Raw genomic sequence first — 20,793 nt, forward strand, 5'->3', positions numbered from 1 at the left:
CTGCTCCGATATGCTTTTTTCCTCTGGTCCTCTCTGGTTCACCGGTGACTAATCAACGGCGAGGCGGGCGTCTGTCAAGCCGCTGGAGGAGAAGCGAGGTGCAGCAAGCTGAAGCGATGGGTGTAGCCAGTAGGGATTCTCTTGCAACAAAGGGTCTTTTCTTAGATCTGGGTCAGATCTAGGGGTCCACGGTTCGTCGGGAATGGAGAGCGTCGCTGCCTCTCCTGGAACCTTCCTTACCGTTCTCCAAACCCTCTGTCGTCGATTTGTTTTCCTCTGGTCAGTGTGAGTTCCTCTTCTCTGTTTCCGGCAGATGCACGGTGTGGGGGCCATCGTGGAGGATTCTCTGTCGCTCGATCTGTCTCTTTGCACTTTGGTTCCGGTGAGCTCCTCCTCTTCGCAGATCGGTAAGGGATCTTGGGCTGTCCCGTAGTTATGCCGCCGTGGCGTCTGGAGTCTCTCACCTTCCGTAGTAGCTCTCGCCTGATTTGTGAGCTATGTCTCACACTGCCCTTAAATCATTTGATTGTCTTTTGGCTGTCCGAAGATGTTAGCTGCCTTTTACGAGTTTTGTCGAGCCTTCCGACTTGGTCTGTGGCCGGTTTCTGCCGTTTCCCTACCGCCTGCGTCCACACCGTGAAGCTCAAGAATCTCTTAAGGTTTGCTGTTGTTGGTACTTCTGGAGTTGGTAGCGTTGTATAGGCTGATGCAGAGCTTGGTCACCTCTTCCGGCTAATGCAGTTGCAGCCTCCCGCCCAAGGGGACTCTGGTTATCAGACTTCTTTGAGGCCTACTCCTTTTGCAGGTTCCAGCTTAAGGCGGCTCAGTCATCTCAACTCTTCAAGTGATCAGTGCAAAGAGACACATCATTAGCCTTAGCATTAATCTAGTTTACTAGATTAGTCCTATTATGTTCTACAAGCTTTTTTAATCTTTTTTTGCGGCTTGTACAACCAAAGTAGCTTCTTGAAGCTTTTTGGATTTCAAGTTTCACCACTTGTAATCTATTTCATTACCAGTTAATGATATTAACATTCTTAGCAAAAAAAAAATATGTATATGCGTCATATTCTGAATTTAAACCATGCATGTTAGTTCAACGGATTACTGTAAATGATGTATCAAACTATCAATAATCCCCCCCCCACACACATAGACCGAGTTAATTTACATAAACCTTCCATTGTAATGCCACTATAATGCTTATGAGCGGGGCTTGTGGTCCAGTGGTAGTGGACGAACCTTGAATGCAAACACATTCTAAATTCGATCTTCATGCTACAGAAACTAAGTTACATTATCCTAATCACCACGGTTGCGGATACGTATGTATGAAAACCCAGGAAATGACCTATCGTGGGCTGCATCTCCCACCCGAAGATTAAGTCCGTATATTTAATAGACCCATATTTAACCCTTTTCTTTAACAAAAAAATGTTCGCAATTATAATTTTAATTGATTTCTTTTAACTAAAACTAGAGTGTTAATCATTTATAAAAGATAATGTCTTTTGAGTTAACTTGATAAATTTCACATTTTTTTGACTAAAATGCATTTGCTTTACACTATGTATATAGTATGTGCAAAACCATTGGCTTGAGATACTCTCATTCAGATAGACTCTAGCATATTTAAAGTGTTCAGAATGGGCTAATTAACTGTATTTTAACTAAACTCATGATGTAAAGTAATTCATAAGTTATAGGCTTATAGCTGAGCTCAACTCATTATCAAGTATCTCAATAAACTGAAGTCAAATTATCGTTACCTTAGTATATAGTTTTCATGATTAGGTGAGAGAGAAGTATTAAGTATACTACCATAATTTTCTCCATTTTACACGGAGAAGAAGTCTACTACTTCGCCTTCTGGCTCCATTGTCATTACATTTTTTTTGCATTTGTTAAATTAATATTCAAACGTAAATACAAATCACACCAAGCCGACAAGGTAAAGCTATTTCTATTGTCACTACATCATTTTGACTAAATGACTATCTTTTTCTTATAATTATAGAATAGGATATATCCTAACACAATAAAATAATGTTAAACTAAAAAAACAATTATTAACAAACTACATATCTCAATTTTAGTGTTTTAGATTCATTATCTGCTAAATTTATACTTTTATACCATCTTTTTATAATTTTCCATATATTTCCTTTTTATATTTATCTCTAACAACTTGTTGTCTGGATTTTTATCTTCAAAATTTTATTTTGTTTTTGTTAGTTTTTTATATTTTTGAATCATATTTAATAGTTAAAATACAGTAGATATGCAAACATCTTTGGACACATTTGCATAAGAAAAGAGTGTGAATCCTCAATTTTAGGAGGACATCAAAAGAACATGATAAATTATTAATTTTACTTATTTTTAGTTACATTTTGCTTATATTTTTTATATTTTACAAATAGTATATTTGATTTTTTAAAAGAAAATTATCATTTTAGAGTTTTGTTATAATTGTGTATACTTCTTTTGTTAAAAGGTTCGCATATAAGAAAAAAAATAACAATTTTTTTAAAAATAACTGAAATTACTTGTTTTAAGAAAAGAAAGAGTAAGAGAAAGATTAGAGATTTGGTTATAGAGGAGTGAGCTAGTGTGGGCAAATCAAAATTAGTGGACACGACAGAGTGTTATGCCCCAATATTCAGAAAAAACGAGATCCAATAGAAATTTCCAGTTTAATTAGTTTAAAATATTTCTAATTAAACTTAATTTAACAAGGAAAATGTGTTTTTTATCAAAACCATAGTTGAAACGGAATTCGTTGCACTGAGTATAAGATGGTTTTGATAAAATTTCTGTGATGGAGGCTATTGAGCCAGATTTTTTAGGCATAATAGGCTCACCAAGCCCAATTCAAATAAAAGAGACTATCTATCTATTACTGTATATGTGCTAAACCATTTGCTTGAGATACTGTCATTCTCATAGGCTCCAGCATATATATATAGGTTTTTCGGAATGACTAAGAGCATGATTAACTCCAGTCTCTTAGCCGGAATTCTTAATTTATAATTTAAATATATATATTTTTATATTTTTTTGGCTAAAAGACAGTTTTTATATATATTATTTAATAGACGGTTTTTAAATTTTTTAGTTAAAATTTTTTAAAAATTAAGAATAGTCTCTTATCCGAAACTAAAAATTCCAGTTAAGAGACTATGATAAATCATAGTTTAGTAAACTTTGTTTTAACTCAACTCACGAAGTAAATTATTTAATATGTTCAACTCATTTATAAAGTATACTTCAATAAGATAAAAGGTCAAAAGTATCGTCATCTTTACTATGGTTTCCACTTTTCATGATTGGTTGAGAGAAATAAGTATATACTTAATACCATATTTTTCTTCATTTTACACGGAGAAGAGTCTACTAATTCGCCTTCTTCTGGCTCCATCGTCATTACATCATTTTGACTAAAAGGACCAACTCTTTCAATTATGGAGCTGTAATTAACTTATAAACCATGTGAATACTACCCAATCCGAAGTACGTCTAGCTACACATAACAAGATACTTAGGTCTTCCAAATATAATTTTTATTAAGGTATAATAATCTCGGGAACTTGGAGTTGGAGACGCTATAGGATCAAGTTAAGATATATAATGGAAACAGTATCTGATTGTTTCAAATGGACAGATAATATATCTGAATATAACAAAGTTTTTACATATCTCTCTACTCCTCGTTGCCGGAAACTCCCTCGGTCTGAGAAGCTCCTCCCCCATCTGTAATGATATCAGAGCAAAAGAGATGGAACAGTAAGTCCTCAAGTTGTTTTGAACATGGAACATGATAAGATGGGAACTTTTTTTTTACCTTGACCGCCTTCGGATGGAGCACATGGAGACTTCCTGTAACGCGTCTGTTGCTGCGTTGGCTGCAGAAGTGGGGTGCAAGATATTAAGATTAGAAACAAACTAAGGAACAGCTGAAAAAAACGTGGTTCAAGATCACTTACCTGTAACTTGGGACGAAGAGCTTCAAGAGGTCCCTTCGGCTTGGCAACACCTTGCTGTTTTTCAATCAAGACAATTAATCATTAACACCATGAGAGTGGAAACATTATAGAGAGAGAGAGAGAGATCATATTTGATAACCTGAATAAAAACAACAAAAACACTCATGGGATCAAAGTTACCTTTCCAAGAGCCCAATCAGCTGAGTCGAAGTATGCTCGCTCATGATCCTGATATAAGTAAAAAACCACACACCTCATCAGAAACACACACAAAACAAATCTCTTTAGACATAGATAAATTATATAACCTACCTTGGAAATGAGAGGTGGTTTCTTTGGCATGAGCCCTCCATACTTGTTCTTCACAGCAGCCTCCTACCACAACAAATGCAATTCAAAAGAAAGAGTTAGATCATTATCTAGTATTAGTAAAGTGAGAGTTAAGACACACACAAACCTCCTGCTGCGGTGATGGCATTGACTTTTCTTCTTCATTAGCTTTCAAATCCTCTACGCTAGACATTATGATCTCTCTCTCAATAACACCACCAAAATACTCTGCAATAACGTATCATAAATACAACAACATTCCTTAGTAAAAAAAAAAACACAAGATCACTTAACTAAAGGAAGCTAATAACTTAACACAACCTAGTAATATCAACTAGGAATGATAAAAAAAATTGTTTTGTATCATCAATGCTTCCTAGTTGATATTACTAGGGCTTTGAATGGTGACCAACAAGACAATGAAGAGGAACATTTAACTCCCTTACCATTCCAATAAAATTTTACAGCATTTTTAAAACAAATTTTTATCATTTTTCTCCTAATCTAAATTGGTTACCAGTTTAGATACTATAACCCTGTGACGTAAATGATCTGTTCTGATAAGTGTTAAGACTTAAACTATGAACAACCTGTATAAACTATATAATATGATGATGAGCTCCTTAATCAAAGCATCATAAACATTCTACAGGGATCATTGGATTCTCAGTCCTTCAGATTGGAATCAAAATCAACCATGGTGATCCGAGTCAGATCTCTCCACAATGCCAATATATAAATAACGATCGGTATAAAACTCAAAAGCGTTTCAACTAATATACGATCAGATCATCACGACGCGAAGGCGAATCAGAGATTAACAAAGCAAAACCCGATCGCAAAAAAAAAAAAAAAATCAAAATGTCGAATCAGAGAGCTTAACTAACACCAAAAACAAAGCCATAAGGCGATAAGATAACTAACTCAGATTTGATGTTTAGAGAAAATCAATCAGATAATCTCAAAAAAACGAAGAAAGGAAATGGAGAATCGAGGACTAACCAGGAGGGAGGGAGGAAGGATTTGTGATGGTTTAGAAATTGAGATTGAAAGAAAAAAATGAAAGGAACCAAGATACAAAGCGATGAGGGTACATTGGTAATTATGGTCAGACGCACGAGCCCGCATTCAACTGGGCCAATTTAATCTTTCTTTCCACCGGCCCATCAACTGAGCCCGCATGTCATGGAAGCAAAACCTCAACTAGTCGGGATCCATGAGAGAGTAAGAAACGATATTGATGCACCACTACCTTCAGAGAGTGGTGAAAAGAGGATATCTACTGCAACCAATCAAAATGCAGAAGAAGCTGCAGATCTCTTTAGGTGTGAATATATCCCATTGTCTCTTCATCATTCTTTTTGTATTGAACTTGATTAGTGTTTCTTTTGATGAGTTTAGGATGTGTCTGCAATGTGGAGTGCCAAAAACATATACAAGCGCGAGAGGAATGGTGTGTACGCAAAGAAGAGAGGCTCTGCTATCAAAGATAAAGAGAAGAGCAAAAGGATGAGAGGACAATCCTCTCACGCTTTTTGGAAAAGTAAAACCGAGATGCAACTTGGGCAACATTTCGATTAGTATGTTTCAGAACACTCACTTCTCCTTTTTATTACATTGTTTGTCCAATCCAAATCCAGTTTCTGTAACGTAACTTGTAACACAAAGTTATTGATGTTAAGAGAATAAATACACAGTAGAATAGTTATGACATTGCAAAAGCAAAAACAAAAAATAAATATCTAACACATGTATCTACAAAACGGCTATGTAACTCTCTACTTAACTTGTACATATTATCACAAAGGCAAAGTCCATGTCTCAAGACCCGGTTTGAGCATCCAAGTATAAACCAGAATCTAAACCAGAAAACTATACCCAACTTAGTTACAAAGTCCATGATTCTAATGAAAGAAACAGAATCAAGATTAGTATTCACAATTATATCTCGAGTGCTTTGGCACTAAAAGGGACTAGTTTTTGGGTTGACATAAGTATTTGTTCTCACTTGCTAAAACTTCTGCTTCGGGTCTAGGTTGTTCTCGAGTTTCCTCTTGTTTCTCTATCCTCAGGCTCGGGCTACTATTAGGTTGAGGAATCTGTGGAGATTATGATAACTAAAATAAAGCTCTATGCGAGAAACTTTGCGAGTCTGAATGGCTGTGTGTAAGAAGGGTTTGTTTAAGTTACCATTGGATGAGTTTTGTAGGAGAGAACGTTGTGATCTGATGAAAGAGATGAGTCTGAGGGTCTGTGAAACAGCAAATGAGCTATGGATCGGTCAATCGGGTTTGTATCAGTTTCTATATCCATGAATCCCACGTACCTGGATGAAAGAACAAACACATTTATCAACGACAGAATCTACACGAACTGAAAGATGAGTACGCAACAGGTGCTAAAGGATGAACAGTTAGTAGGTTCTCGAGTGCAGAATAGTTGGTAAAAACGAAAAGGCCTAATATGGGCTATGTTCTATAAGCAAAATAAGGCCCAAATAAAAATACAATCCAACCGGGTCGTACTGATATTATTTGTTACCGGTTTAGCAACCATCGACAAACAATTACAGCCATTGAATGATTGAAAGTTTCAGTCAAAATTTACATGGAGTTCATGCATGTAAATAAACTACGACTTGAACAAAACACAAACAAAACAGAAAAACTAAAAAGAAAACTAATAGCGCGTCTATATACAGTAAATGGAAATAGTTAAATTAAATAATTGAAAAACGGAAACTCAAATAAGACAGCTGTTCGGTCATATAATAATAACCAGAGAAGTTGAGAAGTTTTGTAACCACAAAAAGAAAGACAGAAGAATGGAAAAGCTGTCGTCAGCAGCCGTAGTTCCTCAGCTTCTCCGCAACGTAATCATCGCCGTCGTCGTTTTCGCCGATGAATCTCTCCTCCAAATCTCCGCAAACTCCAAACTCCTCGAGAAACTCCGCATGTTCCTCGTCGCGTGCTTCCTCTTCTTCCTACGCTCGATTCCAACCGTCGTCTCCTTCGCAAACTCTAGTCCGGATAGAGGTTACAGCTTCACGGCAGAGAAGAAGAATAAGAAGCTCGAGATCGGCGACTGCGCGTCGGAGTCGGGCATCGGTAGAGCGATATGGCAGTTGCTGTCGGCGATGAACGAGATCCCGGTGAATTCTAGAAAGTACGAAGTCGTTAGATCCTTGGCGGAGAGACTCATCGACGAGAATCACGGACAAAACTCGTTGGCCTTGTTCGACTTGAACCGTAGGGTTTTGAACGCGTCGTTTCGGAGAACGCTAGGCCGGTTAGAGGCGGCGGTTGATAAGAACCGGAGCGGACCGGTTCGAAGTGGATTAAACCGGGTGGTGAGAGCTGCGGTTAGAGCCGTTGGAGATGGATTCACGAGTTTGGGTGGGGAAGAGGCGGTGGATCAGTCGGCGGAAACGGCGGAGAAGCTGGCGGCGGAGCTGCTTTGGTTGGCGGAGAAGATGTCTTTGTATGGTTTCGTTGATGAAGCCGTTGAGAAATGGGCTTCGGCTTCTAACTTGGCTTGGCTCGCGCTTTGGTCTGAACCAAGACTTCAATGTTCTATGGTCCAAATTTCAGGTAATTATTATTAATTTATTACTGTCTTTTTTTTTTTTAGATTCGCTGTCTGAAAAGAAATTACCTAGTCCCAAATGCGTAAATTATTTTTAGTTTTCGTGATTAAAAAAAGTAAATATGGTAAATAGAATAATATCTTACCATTTCAGAAAATAAAAATAAGAAACGAGATGATACTCTTTTCAATTCAGAATATTTCTATTTTGGTAATAATATATTTGACTTTCTAGAAAGATTGTGTTGTACTTTAACGGTCGAACTAGGCCCCACAAGACTAACTTGTTCTGATGATTTGGATCATTGACTTTTCTTTTGTGGGCTTTGTACATGTGAAGCCTTGTTGCTCAAGGAAGCAGCAGCAGCAGGAGAGAAATGGGGAGAGATAAAGAAGAAGATGCTTATCTCGTGGCTTCCGTTGCTGTGTCGTGCTAGCAACGGAGCGGATAAACCGGTTTTGAAAAGCGCGGAAAGGGCTGAGCTAGAGAAAGTGTTGGAGAAGATGATATCAGAGCTGGAAGAAGAGGAGCAAGAGCAAGTTCTATCGCTTTGGCTTCACCATTACACAGCCTGCTCTTCCTCTGACTGGCCTGACCTCAACGGCTCTTATGTTCGTTGGTGCCATTCTTCTCGCAAGCTTTTGCTCCTAAACTGTGATGATTCACAGACCAAAAGCTTAACTAATTAGATTTGTTATATGTAGTTTGCTCAAGATTTCAATACCACTTGTTGTTGGTAGGTAAGTAAAACATATGATACATTTATGTGCATTGGAAATAGTCTATATATAGTTTATTATGCTCAAGCAAACTTTAGTAAGGAACAGTATCTAAATAAATAAAAAACATGCACCACAACCATTCTTATAAATGATCCAGTTAGTGTTCTTGACTTTGTTTCACTCCCCTTTCTCTTTTCCAAATGAATTATATGGAGACATGTTCTACATTAGTTTTGTTTGTGTAGTTTAATCACTTTGTTAAAAAGAGTTTTAGCCATAAATTACATATCAGGGGTTAAACTTCACAGCTCAGGAAAATCTTGTATATTAGACTTGTGTGCATACAGTATAACAAAGTTGATAAAGCATCACAGGTTCTCTACTTGTATAGCAAAACAGAGCATCCCTTTCTTTCAAAAAAAAACTGAGCATCTCTTTCTCTGTTTTATTCAATCATGTAATGGTCATCATCAATAGTATATTTTAGTATTTAAAGTACTTCTAAATAAATGAAGTCATAATCAAAACAAATCATGTCGAATTGCTTAGAACTTAGATAAGAGAACATTAGTTGTAAGAATATATAACAAACACATTAATTTTTCGAACTACTTTTTATTTATCAAAAGAGTGTACATTTTCATATTTATTCAAAGGATTTAAAGACATCTCACACAGAATTGACCTTCTGTTTCTTCCATCTATAAGCAGCTTCAAGAATGTTGAGGTTCAAAGTCTGCAACTCTTCGGGGAAGAGGTAATCAGTGTATTCAACATACTCTACCGAACCGTCTTCTCCGGTTATTGACTTCCTCTTCTTGAGCTTCTTAGGGAGCTTTGACTCTACAATGCTAACATCCCCGAGCATACCAAAGCTCACTTCCATCTTAAGCCAATCCTCCAACAGCTTTGCCCTTTCTTCCTTCAGCTCCGGTGTAAGGTCTTTGTAATACATGTAGGCTCGGTCAAAAACCGCTCTAGTGCGTCTGATGCACTCTCGTTTACGTTCAATATCACCTTCTTCTTGTTCACCAGCTTCAAATATTGCAAAACTAACCCAAACCTTGTAATGCTTCGTACGTTGCAAGAGTCTCTCATACAAGGAACGTGTCCTCTCTACTTCCCCTTGTGACATCTCAAAATCGATGTAAGCTTTCCATACCATCTCGGGCAAGTCGAGAGCATGCTGAGCTACCGCAAGCTCGAATATACCTCTTGCTCGTTCTGTTTCCTCGAGGGACCTCTCAAACTTTGCAAACTTGCACCACACGTAGCACTTCTCAGGAGACCATTCGAGATACCTCTCGTAAAGTCTCCTGCATCTATCAATCTCTCCCAGCTGAAGTTCGATCTCGATATACTCCTTGAAGATCTTGTCCTTGTTTGGAGCAATACCAATAGCATTCCCTAGTATCTTCCGAGCAGCGGTGATATTCAACTGCCTGATCTCAAATTGTGCAGCGAGGAGCCATATTTTTGCGAAAGAAAAGCTTGCGTGTGGGACAAGCTTCAGACATTCTCTGTATACTTGCCGTGCACGCTCCACATCTTCAGCTTGAATCTCTTCATACAACGCATAGTTAATCCATAGATAAATGTATCTTCTCCAGTAAAGCTTCTCATTAGCCGGTGGAACGTTAGCAATCGCCCTCTCGTAAACTTCTCTAATCCTTTCCTTGTCCCCCACGGAACCCTCCTCTTCCTCTAACCTAATGTAATCAAACCACGCATCATAGTTCAAAGGGTTCTTCCTCACTTGATCCTCGTACTCAGACCTTCTCTTCCTAACAATGACGTCATCGATACCTTCCTTGTCCCCATACTGTTTCTCAAACGCCACAAACTTTCTGTACAGCTCATCTCCTCTTCCTACACGATCAAGACCAAACTTGTAGATAACCCTAGCTCGTTCCACCTCATTGCAACGTTCTTCGAACTCACCAAAGGCTACAAAGATCTCTTCATCGCAGTCTCCAAGATTCTTAACGGCGCGTTCGTATACTTCCCTCGCGCGTGCGACTTCACCTCCCTTCACCTCAAACATTGCGTAGTGAATATAAGAAGACGCTTTCGGATGACAAAGAACAAACCTCTCGTAGACGTCTCTCGCACGTTCGGTTTCTTTGTACCGAAGCTCGAAGTTAATAAACGAGAGCCAACCTTGTTCATCAGGTGACCACTTCATCCACCGCTCGAATACCTCTCTAGCTCCACCGATGTTCCCAACCATCTCCTCCATGTGCGCGTACTTGTACCAAAGCTGGTCCACGCGCGGTAGAACCGTGACGGCTCGGTCCCAGACGTTTCTTGCGGAGTTTACAAACTTGTTCCTCATCTCGAACTCCGCGTACTTGAGCCAGAGTGAATAGTTCTTGTAGTCTCCTTGCAAGGCGCGTTCCCACACGCTTCTGGCACGTGCGTAATCTTTCAGAGACTCTTCCCAGCCTGCGTAGTTTAACCATACATAGATAGGTGGTCCTGGGCGGCGGATGCGGTCCTCGAACTCCTTGCGACGGCGGAGTTTGTAGTCCGAAAACTCGGCTGAGTCGGTGATGTTCTGCTGAGGTGGCAGGATGTGATCAGGTTCTTGTCTCTCTCGAGCTTCTCTTAGGAGCTGCTCGGCTGTGATTTGAAGCGGTGCTGGGGTCTTGTTCTTGACTCGCGCTGGTCTTGGTAGTTTCACTTGTGTATCTTTAACGAAAGAAGCCATCACGTTTTGCTTTTATGCTTTTTTTTTTATCTTTGAGGTTTTCAGATATGAGTGAATGAAGAATATAGAGATCGAACTAGCTTATTATATAGGGGATTATGTGAATGATTATTTCCGTTTATAATTTGATTTGGTGGGAAAAAAAGGAAAAACGTTTTCGCGCGTTTGTTTGTTATTTCCTTTTTAAAATGTTTTTATTTTTTCCAACTGTTTAATGCTTTTCCCTTTAGAAAATGGAAATAATATTAATAAAAATCATTGAATAAATAATCCTACACCAAATAGGCAATAGTTTATAATTTTGGGGTCAATTTGTTATCTTTATTATGGGTCTCGGCCCACTCAATTTATTTGTGAAAGCTGTAAAAAAGAGGAACAAGAACAAGTTCTATCACTTTGGCTTCACCATTACACAACTTGCTCTTCCTCTGACTGGCCTAACTTTTTTTTTTTTGGCATTCATAAATCACGGCAAGACCATGGCCTAATCTCAACGCCGCTCTTATGTTCGTTGGTGTCATTCTTCTCGCCAGCTTTTCTCTTAAACTGTGAAGATTCACAAACCAAAAACCCTAATTTGATATGTAATATAGGGTTTTCTCAATATTCCAACATCACGATTCACAAGTTGTTGGTAGGAGGTAAAGAAAACGCATTCTACATTTTTGTGCATTGAAAACAGTCTATAGTTTTATTATGATCAAGCAAAACCATAAGCAAACTATTGTAAGAAACCAAAAAAAAAAAAAATTGCAACACAACCATTCTATTCTATGATTCAGCTAGTGTTTCTTGACTTGACTTTGTGGCACTTACTTTTTCTACTTTTAGGAAGGAATATATATATGGGGACATATATAGTACATTAGATGACTTTAGTACAATATGATAAATCAATTTCTTGGGAAAAAAAAAGCGAAACAGAATCAACTTGCAAGCAAATTTACAAAGGGAAGTGATATTGATTGTATATATGTGATAGAGATAAGTCCAATAATTTTTTTCTATGAGAGAATCATATTCCTTTTGATTTTTTTCCAAACATTGTTTCCGATCGAATTGATTCACGTAGAAACATGTGGTAGTGTAATCCTAATTATTGAATATATTATTACGTGGAGAAATACACGTTCCACATTTCTTATTTTCCAGGCGAATATATACAACAACAACGTTGTAATCTTTCTATAAAACCTCATCACTTGAATTCATTTGATGTATAAATCAAACACAAAACAAAACCTCAACACATGTCTAGTCAGAGAGAAGTACGGTGCCGTTGCGGTAGATGGATGTGGGCTCAACCGGGCGCTGGTGCTATCCAATGCTCAACTTGCCATACCGTGACGCAGCTCCACTCGCTCGTTGATGTACTGCGCGGTGCGCACCGCATGATTTATGGGCTTCAACAGCTACGTCGACAACAACAACAACCGCCACAGATGATGATGGCTCAACGGTCACCACCACAGATGATGGTGGCTCAACGGTCACCACCACAGATGATGGTTCAACGGTCACCACCACAGATGATGATGGCTCAACTGTCACCACCACCACCTCCCAGGTTGCTCGAGGCTCTTCCCTCGCCGTTTGGGAAGAAGAGAGCGGTTTTATGCGGTGTGAACTATAGAGGGAAAAGCTATAGCTTGAAAGGTTGCATTAGCGATGCAAAGTCCATGAGAAGTTTCTTGGTTCAACAAATGGGTTTCCCTATTGAATCTATTCTCATGCTCACAGGTTCTTTCTTCTTCACTTCTCTAAAACAACTTTTTTTTATCAACTCTCTAAAGTCCCTAAAAATTGAGGACCAGCTCAATAATTTTATGGACCATTGGTCAAAAAAAAAATCGAAGCAACTTTATTTAAAGATATTGTAAATAATATTTTATAATATTTATGGTGAATAAAAAATACAGTCATATAAAATAGTTATTTTGTGTCATTTTCATTATACTTTTTGTATAAATATAATGACCTTTAACTATTAAGATTATGGAAGTGACAAAAAAAAACTAGTAAGATTATGGGGAGAGAGGATTGGGACGGTCGCATTTTTTTTTTTGGTAAAACGGGACGGTCGCATTGTTCTCTCCTATGCTTAAACTGGCACTGATGAGTGTTTGCTGTTATTGCAGAAGATGAAACTTGTCCGAAGAAAATACCGACGAAGAGAAACATGAGAAAGGCAATGAAATGGTTAGTTGAAGGAAACAGAGCAAGAGACTCACTTTTCTTCCACTACTCTGGTCACGGAGCTCAGCAGAAAGACTACGATGGAGATGAGATCGACGGTCAAGATGAAGCCTTGATCCCTTTAGACCATGAGACAGAAGGAAAAATCATCGATGACGAGATTAACGAGATACTCGTGAGGCCACTAGTCCATGGAGCTAAGCTTCACGCTGTGGTCGACGCTTGTAACAGTGGGACTGTCTTTGACCTATCCTTCGTTTGCAGGATGGAGAGGAACGGTTCTTATGATTGGGAGCATCAAGGATCAGGGAGATTTTACAAAGGAACAGATGGTGGAGGAGCTTTCTGTTTCAGTGCTTGTGATGATGATGAAGCTAGTGGTTACACTCCTGTATGTTTTATAAGACATAACATTAATTATATCACAATACTATATATATATATCTGTATTTTTTTTAATACCAGGAGGTTTGGGGCCAAAACCCGAAACCACTGCATGTAATATTATTTTTCGTTTTAGCGGTTAGCCGTGTGAAACTCTGACAGTCTGACTTCCATCTCCGTATTGTTAACAAGATCATTGTCTTTGTTGTAGGTGTTCACGGGAAAGAACGCAGGAGCCATGACTTATAGCTTCATAAACGCGGTGAAAACTGCTGGACCAGCACCCACGTATGGTCAGCTGCTTAACCTTATGTGCTCTTCGATACGCGAGGCTCAGTCTCGCCTCACATACACAGACTCTGATGAGTCCTCGGTATGTAACTAACCTGTATAATCTGAAAACTCGCATTGTTGTGAATGACTGAATCTTGTGTTCTTCCTGAGTTATGCTTGCAGGAGCCACTGCTGACATCATCAGAGAAATTTGACATATACAAGACAAAGTTTGTGCTCTGAAGGCTGTTTTAACATATTCTGCAAATAACTCGGAAATCCTACCTTCTCTATGTCTGAAACAAGCATGTGAAAGCTGCAACGTCCTCTTTGTCTTAATAAAGCTATAATTAGTAATATTTAAGGGAATAACTGATTCGCTTATAGTAATTGAATACGAGATAAAGACGTATAGAGGAGAATGTAATAGCTATACTTTGATTCAATACAATAAGAACTGGTGATAAAAGGAGGAATTACATAGACAGCATGAACACAATATTTCTAGACAGCAAACAGCACAAGATATGGGCTTCAGTATATTAGAACATCATTATTGATGTTCCTTATATTTGAGCCCTTAGCATATTTTATTAATATTTGTGTATTTAGAGACTTTTCTAAAAGACAATTGATTAATTTTAAATTATTGGTGGGACTTTGTATTGTCTCTTAGTAATATTTTTTTTTATAATTACAAATAAAGAGAGAAGTTAAAAGTAAAACATATAAAAGATAAATTTAACATTGAAATTGATAAATTACAGAAAAGAAAAGAAACATTTTATTACAAAGTTTAAAAATAAAATTCGAAACATCATAATAATACATAAAAGGAATCATACAATTTTATTAATTATATGTTATTTGGAAGATGTCCAAATTTATCCCATATATTTTCAATCAGATCATTTTTTAATTGTTGATGAGCTTGGTTATCCCGAATTCTTTTCAGTGGATCAATTGTCTCACCGAGAGTTGAATCCTTACCGATGGTATATGTACCTTCTCCTTCTTTTCCAATAAATTCTGAATAGTTACGCAGATTGTATGAACCTCGTTCATTTTCGACAATCATATTGTGGAGTATGATGCATGCTTTCATAATATTTTTTATTTTTGCTTTATCCCATAGATTAGATGGATTTTTAACCACGGCGAATCTTGCTTGGAGAACACCAAAGGCACACTCAACATCTTTTCGCACAGATTCTTGGTATTTAGCAAATAATCTATTTTTCGGACCCTGTGGAAGTCGGATAGATTGAATAAAAGTCGCCAATTTCGGATAAATGCCATCAGTGAGATAGTAAGCCAAATTATACTCCCTACCGTTGACGTAGTAGTTGACTTGCAGAGCTATTCCTTCAACAATGTCATCAAAAACAGGTGATTGGTCAAGAATATTAAGGTCGTTCATAGTACCTGTAGCTCCAAAAAACGCGTGCCAAATCCAAAGATCATGTGAAGCTACCGCCTCCAACACCATCGTTGGTTTTCCGGTTCCTCGTGAATACATTCCTCTCCAACTGGTGGGGCAATTCTTCCACTCCCAATGCATACAGTCGATGCTTCCAACCATCCCTGGGAATCCACGTTCTTCTCCATCGCGGAGCAGTCTTTCAAGATCCTCCGGTGTGGGACGTCTTAGATATTGATCGCCAAACAAGTGGATTATTCCGGCAGTAAACTTGTGCAAACATTTTCTAGCAGTTGTTTCACCAAGTCGTACATATTCGTCGACTGTATCAGCCCCACCACCATATGCTAGTTGACGAATTGCTGCCATACATTTTTGGAGAGGAGATAGACTATGGCGTCCGGCTGCATCTTCAGTTGCTTGAAAATATGGTACTTCTGTTGAGAGACGATGCACAATACGGAGGAACAATGGTTTGTTCATTCGAAACCGGCGCCGAAATAAACTGTGGTCGTATGTTGGCGTTTCACTAAAATAATCTTGCCAGAGTTTGTTGTTGCCTTCTTCCTGGTTTCTCTCAATAAAAATACGTTTTTTCGCTCTTTGGGTTCTGGAATAACATCGGTGTTTTCAAACAAATCATCAAAAACGGTATCAATTGCATCTTTATCACCCTCTCTCTGATAGTGATAATGGGAAGAAGAAGCCATTAAAGATTTTTAGAAATGAGGAAATGTTATGAAAAGAAGAAACGTTGAGAGAAGAGGCATAATTCAATGAACTGAGAAGTGTCATAATTATATGGTAACTTATGATTTTCCCATGATACTATAGTATTTCATCTTGTGACTTCTTGGAAGTAAATAACAAACCCATGTGACTTACTGGTTGTACACATTCTGACTATTGAAAGAAAGAAACAAAACAAACCGAGCATTAAAACGAGTCAAGTACATTCCAACGTGCAAGAAAGAAAGAAAAGTAGCCCATCTCGTGAGCATTATAACGCATCATTTAATCGTACAAGAGTATTAAACCGAGCATTACAACGAGTCAAGTACATTCCGAAAATAAACAGAGCATTACAACGAGAACTCAAACCCATTCCTACTTAAACATAAGCACCATTCCTAGCACAACTATTACAAGCACGCTTACACCTACAAAGAACTCAAACCCATTCCTAGATACCATTTTCTCCTTAGCTAAATCAGACACAATCTTTTCGAGCCTAACCACCTTCTGGTCAGTGTCATAGTCAGTCGTAGAAACCGTTTTCTCCTTAGCTAAATCAGACACAATCTTTTCGAGCCTAATCACCTTCTGGTCAGTGTCATAGTCAGTCATAAGGGCAAGATTGTCAACCTTTTCGGCCAGCTGAAGGACGTGTATATCTCTGGCTCGCATCTCCTCCATCACCGCATCATCCCACCATTTCCAGACATGACACTCTCCATCATCTACATTCGCACATGTGTAGAATCTCCTACATGTTGTGACCATTTAGAGATGTTAAACATTGCAAAGGACACAATATAGTCTTAAAAACATGACTTACCTGGATGATTGCTACCAAGCGAAGATGTTGCAACATGAGGCTTAGCACCACAGTAGCACACCTGCGGGAAGCCAAACTCAACTTCGGGCTGCGGAGGGTACTGGACCGGTGAACGAGCAAGTAAGGCCAACTCAGCTTGGTCACGTCAAATTAGATCATCTGTCTCGCTGTAGCCACTGTCCATGTCGTTGCAAATTATGTCCTCCGACTGTGAAGGCTGGCTATAGCTGTAGTCAACTCCCATCTTTTACTTAACCTGCACAGATAACACAAACACATTTTACTTCACTGCACAGATAACACAATGATAAATTACTTATTAGTACTGTGAACACAATGACTTATTAGTACTTTGAACACAAAGAACACATCTAACACAAAGACATTTTTATTACTAAACATTGATAAAACAAAGAGCACCGGAACTACATTGATCATAGGATGACTGATAAAACAGAAATTTAAAGACATAAATATTACTAAGGCAGGAACATAAATATTACTAAGGCAGGAACTACATTGATCACTGGATACTTGTTTCAGAAATACTCGGCTAAAAGCTTATCCTTCACCATTTCTTCGGCCTCAGTTAATGCTTCTTTCTTGGCAAGGAGAGTGTCAAGTATGGCCAGCTTTGATAGTTTCTCCTTCATGGCCAAATCCTCCTTCTTCATTTCCCAAAGACTGGTATACTCAGCAACAGACTTGCCTTTAGCGCCATACTTTCTCGCTTTAGCGGCCTTGATCCCTTCAGGGCGGATCTCTTCATCACCATGATCACCAACATGATCACCAACATTGGTGGCTGAAGTTTGGGAATTAGTCCTCTTAGAACTGCCACTAGCTTTTGGAGGACAGAGGCTATGCCATTTCTGTTCATGCCTGAGCACACACCACGCATGCTCGAGGTTAAACTTGATGTTGTGGCAAGCAAAGAAGATGTCATGCGCCTTCTTCAGAACATCTGTGTCATTCTCGCCACTGGCAATTTGTCTCTATGCTGCTGAGTATGCTCCACAGAACTTGGAAACATGATCATTGATTCTGTGCCACCTCTTCTTAATATGAAGATGCTCTCTCTTTTCACCATCCTCTCCTCCATGAGGACTTGTTGCATAATACTCTGCAACCCGTTGCCAGAAGGTGGCCCCCTTTTGAGAATTTCCAACTATTGGATCCTTCGAAGTGTTGAGCCACGCACTGATAACCACCTCGTCATCAGCAGGGGTCCATTTGCGTCGAACTTGTTTGTCCACTGCTGTGTCTTCAGAGTGTTGGGAACTGAAAGGGGGGATTTCTGATTCTCCATAGTTTACACTTGAATGAAAACTTTCATAAGGAAAGTTTTCATTCAAAACACTTGCTTCTTGACTGTTAAGCAGTCCCATGTAACTAGAGGACTCAGTATGAAGATTCCTTGAATCCATACCGATACGAAAGAGAGAAGAGATTTAAGAGGAGATAGCAGATTGAGATGAGAGAAGATAGAAAGTGAGAGTGTATATTTAAGGGGAATGGGATGGGGTTTAAAACGAACAAGTGAAGAGTAAATACGAGTAAATACCTATCAACCATCCTACATTATGGCTAACCATAAACAAGAAACATCTAATCACAAGTTATTACACCAGTAAATACAACTAGCTACAATCTAACCGGTTCAGTATTAACTAGCAAACTACAGTTTAGTGGAGATCAAACTACACGCGAGAACAATCAAGAGTAAACTTAACTTCCTAACACAGCAGTGGAGATCAAACTACACTTTAGACCCAAACGATCAAACTACGCAAGGACAATCAAGAGTAAATACGAGTAAATATGAAAGTTTTCATTATGGCTAACCATAAACAAGAAACATCTAATCAGAAGTTATTACACGAGTAAAAACCTGCTACAAGCTAACCTATTTAATAATATTCAGCTAGCATTAAACAACATATGTACTTTCACTGGAAATGGTTGTTCTTGTTTCACAACCACAACAACATATCTAATAACGCCATTTGCATCAAGAGTGACAGACTTACGATCATATAATTTAACCTTGAGAAACTATCAAACTAAGAAACTATCAAACGATCATATATTACCCAACTAAGAAACTATCAAACGATCAACTAAGAGTGACAGTCACTTAGTTTTACTAGTTTCACAACCACTGGTTTTGTTTTTTTTTTCTTTATTCTCCAAAACAAGATATTATTTTGCTCGTATACGCAAGATTATTCTCCAAAACAAGATAGTTTCTTAGTTTGAAATGATTCTTAGTTTGATTCTTAGTTTGATATATGATCGTATATGAAAGATTAGTTCCAAAACAAGATATCATTTCAAACTAACAACCTATACTTGACAACCGTATAATCAATAGCAAAAAAAATATACGAAAACAGAGGGGTGAATAAACAACGGTACAACCATAGAATCATTTCAACCATCAACGAATCATTACGTTCTTTTTGCCATACAATCTACAAAACCCTAGGACCCTATTTCAATCTCAGAAAGGAGGTTAAAAGACATACCTTTCTAAAACTCAGGAGGAGGTGAAAGGACTGAACGGATGGTCTCAGAGGCTGAGTTGAGACGACGGAGCGGAGGTGAAACGACTGAACTTTGCCTTCCGATTTGAAGAGATAGATGTCGAGAGAAGACGCATGAGGAGTTAGCGGATTGAAACAACTGAACTTTACCGAAGATCAAGTCTTCGCCATCTTCGATTTTGTTTTCGATTTTGTTTTCGTTTTCGATTTTGTTTTCGATTTTGTTTTTGGTTGCGGAGAAAATGAGAAGCGAGAGACAAAACACAACGAAGAAACCAAACCTCTTCGATTGCATCTCCCAATATGAACCTGCCACGTCGCCTAAGGACACACTAAGGTCATGCCTTAATTAAGGCCTTTTTGTTCCGTCCGTTAGCATTTTCGATTTATTTTTCGACCCAAAATTACTAAGGGCCTGGGCTTAGAGACGCCAATAAGAATGGTCTTAGGCCCTTATGTGCCAACCTCTCTCTTCTTCATTTTTTTGTGGAAAGTGGAAACAAAAATAAAAGCTCTCGATATCTAGACATGAATAATACACTAGACAATGAATTTACTTTATTTACTCGAACTCTTGCCTGACTTTTGTAAATTTCGCCGCAAAGGATAGGGAAGATTCCAGGAAAGTGGACTCTTAGTCTTGGGGATAACGTATGATACATGCTAATTAAGTATGGTCGTATACTAAGACTAGTACATGAGTGTGTAAGGGGTTGGTCTCGTGAACAAATCAACACGAAAAACTGGTCGGTTGATCCACGGCAGGATAACCTCTATGTTTGTAACAATATCTGACTGATTATTAAAAAAACTAGCATATCTATTATTAAATATATCAACTTGACAACTTTGTTGGTTGTTCATTATTTTCTTCTCCATAGCACTACATACAGATACAGCCATACATGGATAGACCCATATAGTAATGATACCACGGCAATACTGTCACAAATTATTATAATATAGTCTATGTGTTATATTCTTGGTTTTTTCTGTTTGTTTAAATCCTTGTGCGTAAAACACATCACAGTAAATAATTGATTTGGATATATATATTTATATACCCAAATCCAATTATTCAC

General features: G+C 38.2%; 5 protein-coding genes across 7 annotated transcripts; 2 read left to right on the top strand and 3 right to left on the bottom strand.

The window, feature by feature from the left end:
* Positions 1 to 3,608: 3,608 nt before the first annotated feature.
* On the bottom strand, positions 3,609 to 5,392 carry LOC108830839 (uncharacterized). Of its 2 annotated transcripts, XM_018604412.2 has the most exons (7): positions 5,319 to 5,392; positions 4,444 to 4,544; positions 4,299 to 4,361; positions 4,167 to 4,214; positions 3,987 to 4,040; positions 3,845 to 3,905; positions 3,609 to 3,753 (listed from the first exon to the last, which is right to left on the bottom strand). In XM_018604412.2, the coding sequence occupies exons 2-7, from the start codon at positions 4,507 to 4,509 to the stop codon at positions 3,704 to 3,706; spliced, it is 342 nt and encodes a 113-aa protein (XP_018459914.1). In that variant the 5' UTR covers positions 4,510 to 4,544; positions 5,319 to 5,392; the 3' UTR covers positions 3,609 to 3,703. The 2 variants fall into 2 exon arrangements, with proteins under 2 accessions (XP_018459914.1, XP_018459913.1); XM_018604411.2 differs by having other exon boundaries at positions 4,167 to 4,361.
* A 1,712-nt stretch (positions 5,393 to 7,104) lies between these two features.
* LOC108830838 (uncharacterized) lies at positions 7,105 to 8,696 on the top strand. The gene is made up of 2 exons (XM_018604410.2): positions 7,105 to 7,906; positions 8,242 to 8,696. The coding sequence occupies exons 1-2, from the start codon at positions 7,141 to 7,143 to the stop codon at positions 8,589 to 8,591; spliced, it is 1,116 nt and encodes a 371-aa protein (XP_018459912.1). The 5' UTR covers positions 7,105 to 7,140; the 3' UTR covers positions 8,592 to 8,696.
* A 598-nt stretch (positions 8,697 to 9,294) lies between these two features.
* LOC108830840 (uncharacterized) lies at positions 9,295 to 11,348 on the bottom strand. Its single transcript, XM_056997909.1, has one exon. The coding sequence runs from the start codon at positions 11,332 to 11,334 to the stop codon at positions 9,295 to 9,297; it is 2,040 nt and encodes a 679-aa protein (XP_056853889.1). The 5' UTR covers positions 11,335 to 11,348.
* A 1,153-nt stretch (positions 11,349 to 12,501) lies between these two features.
* On the top strand, positions 12,502 to 14,672 carry LOC108830833 (metacaspase-3). Of its 2 annotated transcripts, none has more exons than XM_018604403.2 (4): positions 12,502 to 13,074; positions 13,473 to 13,921; positions 14,126 to 14,287; positions 14,359 to 14,672. In XM_018604403.2, the coding sequence occupies exons 1-4, from the start codon at positions 12,585 to 12,587 to the stop codon at positions 14,428 to 14,430; spliced, it is 1,173 nt and encodes a 390-aa protein (XP_018459905.1). In that variant the 5' UTR covers positions 12,502 to 12,584; the 3' UTR covers positions 14,431 to 14,672. The 2 variants fall into 2 exon arrangements, with proteins under 2 accessions (XP_018459905.1, XP_018459906.1); XM_018604404.2 differs by having other exon boundaries at positions 12,509 to 13,074; positions 14,371 to 14,672.
* A 663-nt stretch (positions 14,673 to 15,335) lies between these two features.
* On the bottom strand, positions 15,336 to 15,976 carry LOC108830837 (uncharacterized). The gene is made up of 2 exons (XM_056997910.1): positions 15,513 to 15,976; positions 15,336 to 15,354 (listed from the first exon to the last, which is right to left on the bottom strand). The coding sequence occupies exons 1-2, from the start codon at positions 15,974 to 15,976 to the stop codon at positions 15,336 to 15,338; spliced, it is 483 nt and encodes a 160-aa protein (XP_056853890.1).
* Positions 15,977 to 20,793: the final 4,817 nt, after the last annotated feature.

Source organism: Raphanus sativus, unplaced genomic scaffold (assembly GCF_000801105.2).
Source record: "Raphanus sativus cultivar WK10039 unplaced genomic scaffold, ASM80110v3 Scaffold0866, whole genome shotgun sequence".
Classification (NCBI taxonomy): domain Eukaryota; kingdom Viridiplantae; phylum Streptophyta; class Magnoliopsida; order Brassicales; family Brassicaceae; genus Raphanus; species Raphanus sativus.

Coding starts and splice junctions, on each gene's coding strand:
- LOC108830839 (XM_018604411.2), bottom strand. CDS start 4,509: ATGTCTAGCGTAGAGGATTTGAAAGCTAATGAAGAAGAAAAGTCAATG. Junction 4,041..4,166: donor CTGATTGGGCTCTTGGAAAG/GTAACTTTGATC, acceptor ATTGAAAAACAG/CAAGGTGTTGCCAAGCCGAA. Junction 3,754..3,844: donor TCCATCCGAAGGCGGTCAAG/GTAAAAAAAAAG, acceptor ATATCATTACAG/ATGGGGGAGGAGCTTCTCAG.
- LOC108830838 (XM_018604410.2), top strand. CDS start 7,141: ATGGAAAAGCTGTCGTCAGCAGCCGTAGTTCCTCAGCTTCTCCGCAAC. Junction 7,907..8,241: donor TTCTATGGTCCAAATTTCAG/GTAATTATTATT, acceptor GTACATGTGAAG/CCTTGTTGCTCAAGGAAGCA.
- LOC108830840 (XM_056997909.1), bottom strand. CDS start 11,334: ATGGCTTCTTTCGTTAAAGATACACAAGTGAAACTACCAAGACCAGCG.
- LOC108830833 (XM_018604403.2), top strand. CDS start 12,585: ATGTCTAGTCAGAGAGAAGTACGGTGCCGTTGCGGTAGATGGATGTGG. Junction 13,075..13,472: donor ATCTATTCTCATGCTCACAG/GTTCTTTCTTCT, acceptor CTGTTATTGCAG/AAGATGAAACTTGTCCGAAG. Junction 13,922..14,125: donor AAGCTAGTGGTTACACTCCT/GTATGTTTTATA, acceptor TCTTTGTTGTAG/GTGTTCACGGGAAAGAACGC.
- LOC108830837 (XM_056997910.1), bottom strand. CDS start 15,976: ATGGCAGCAATTCGTCAACTAGCATATGGTGGTGGGGCTGATACAGTC.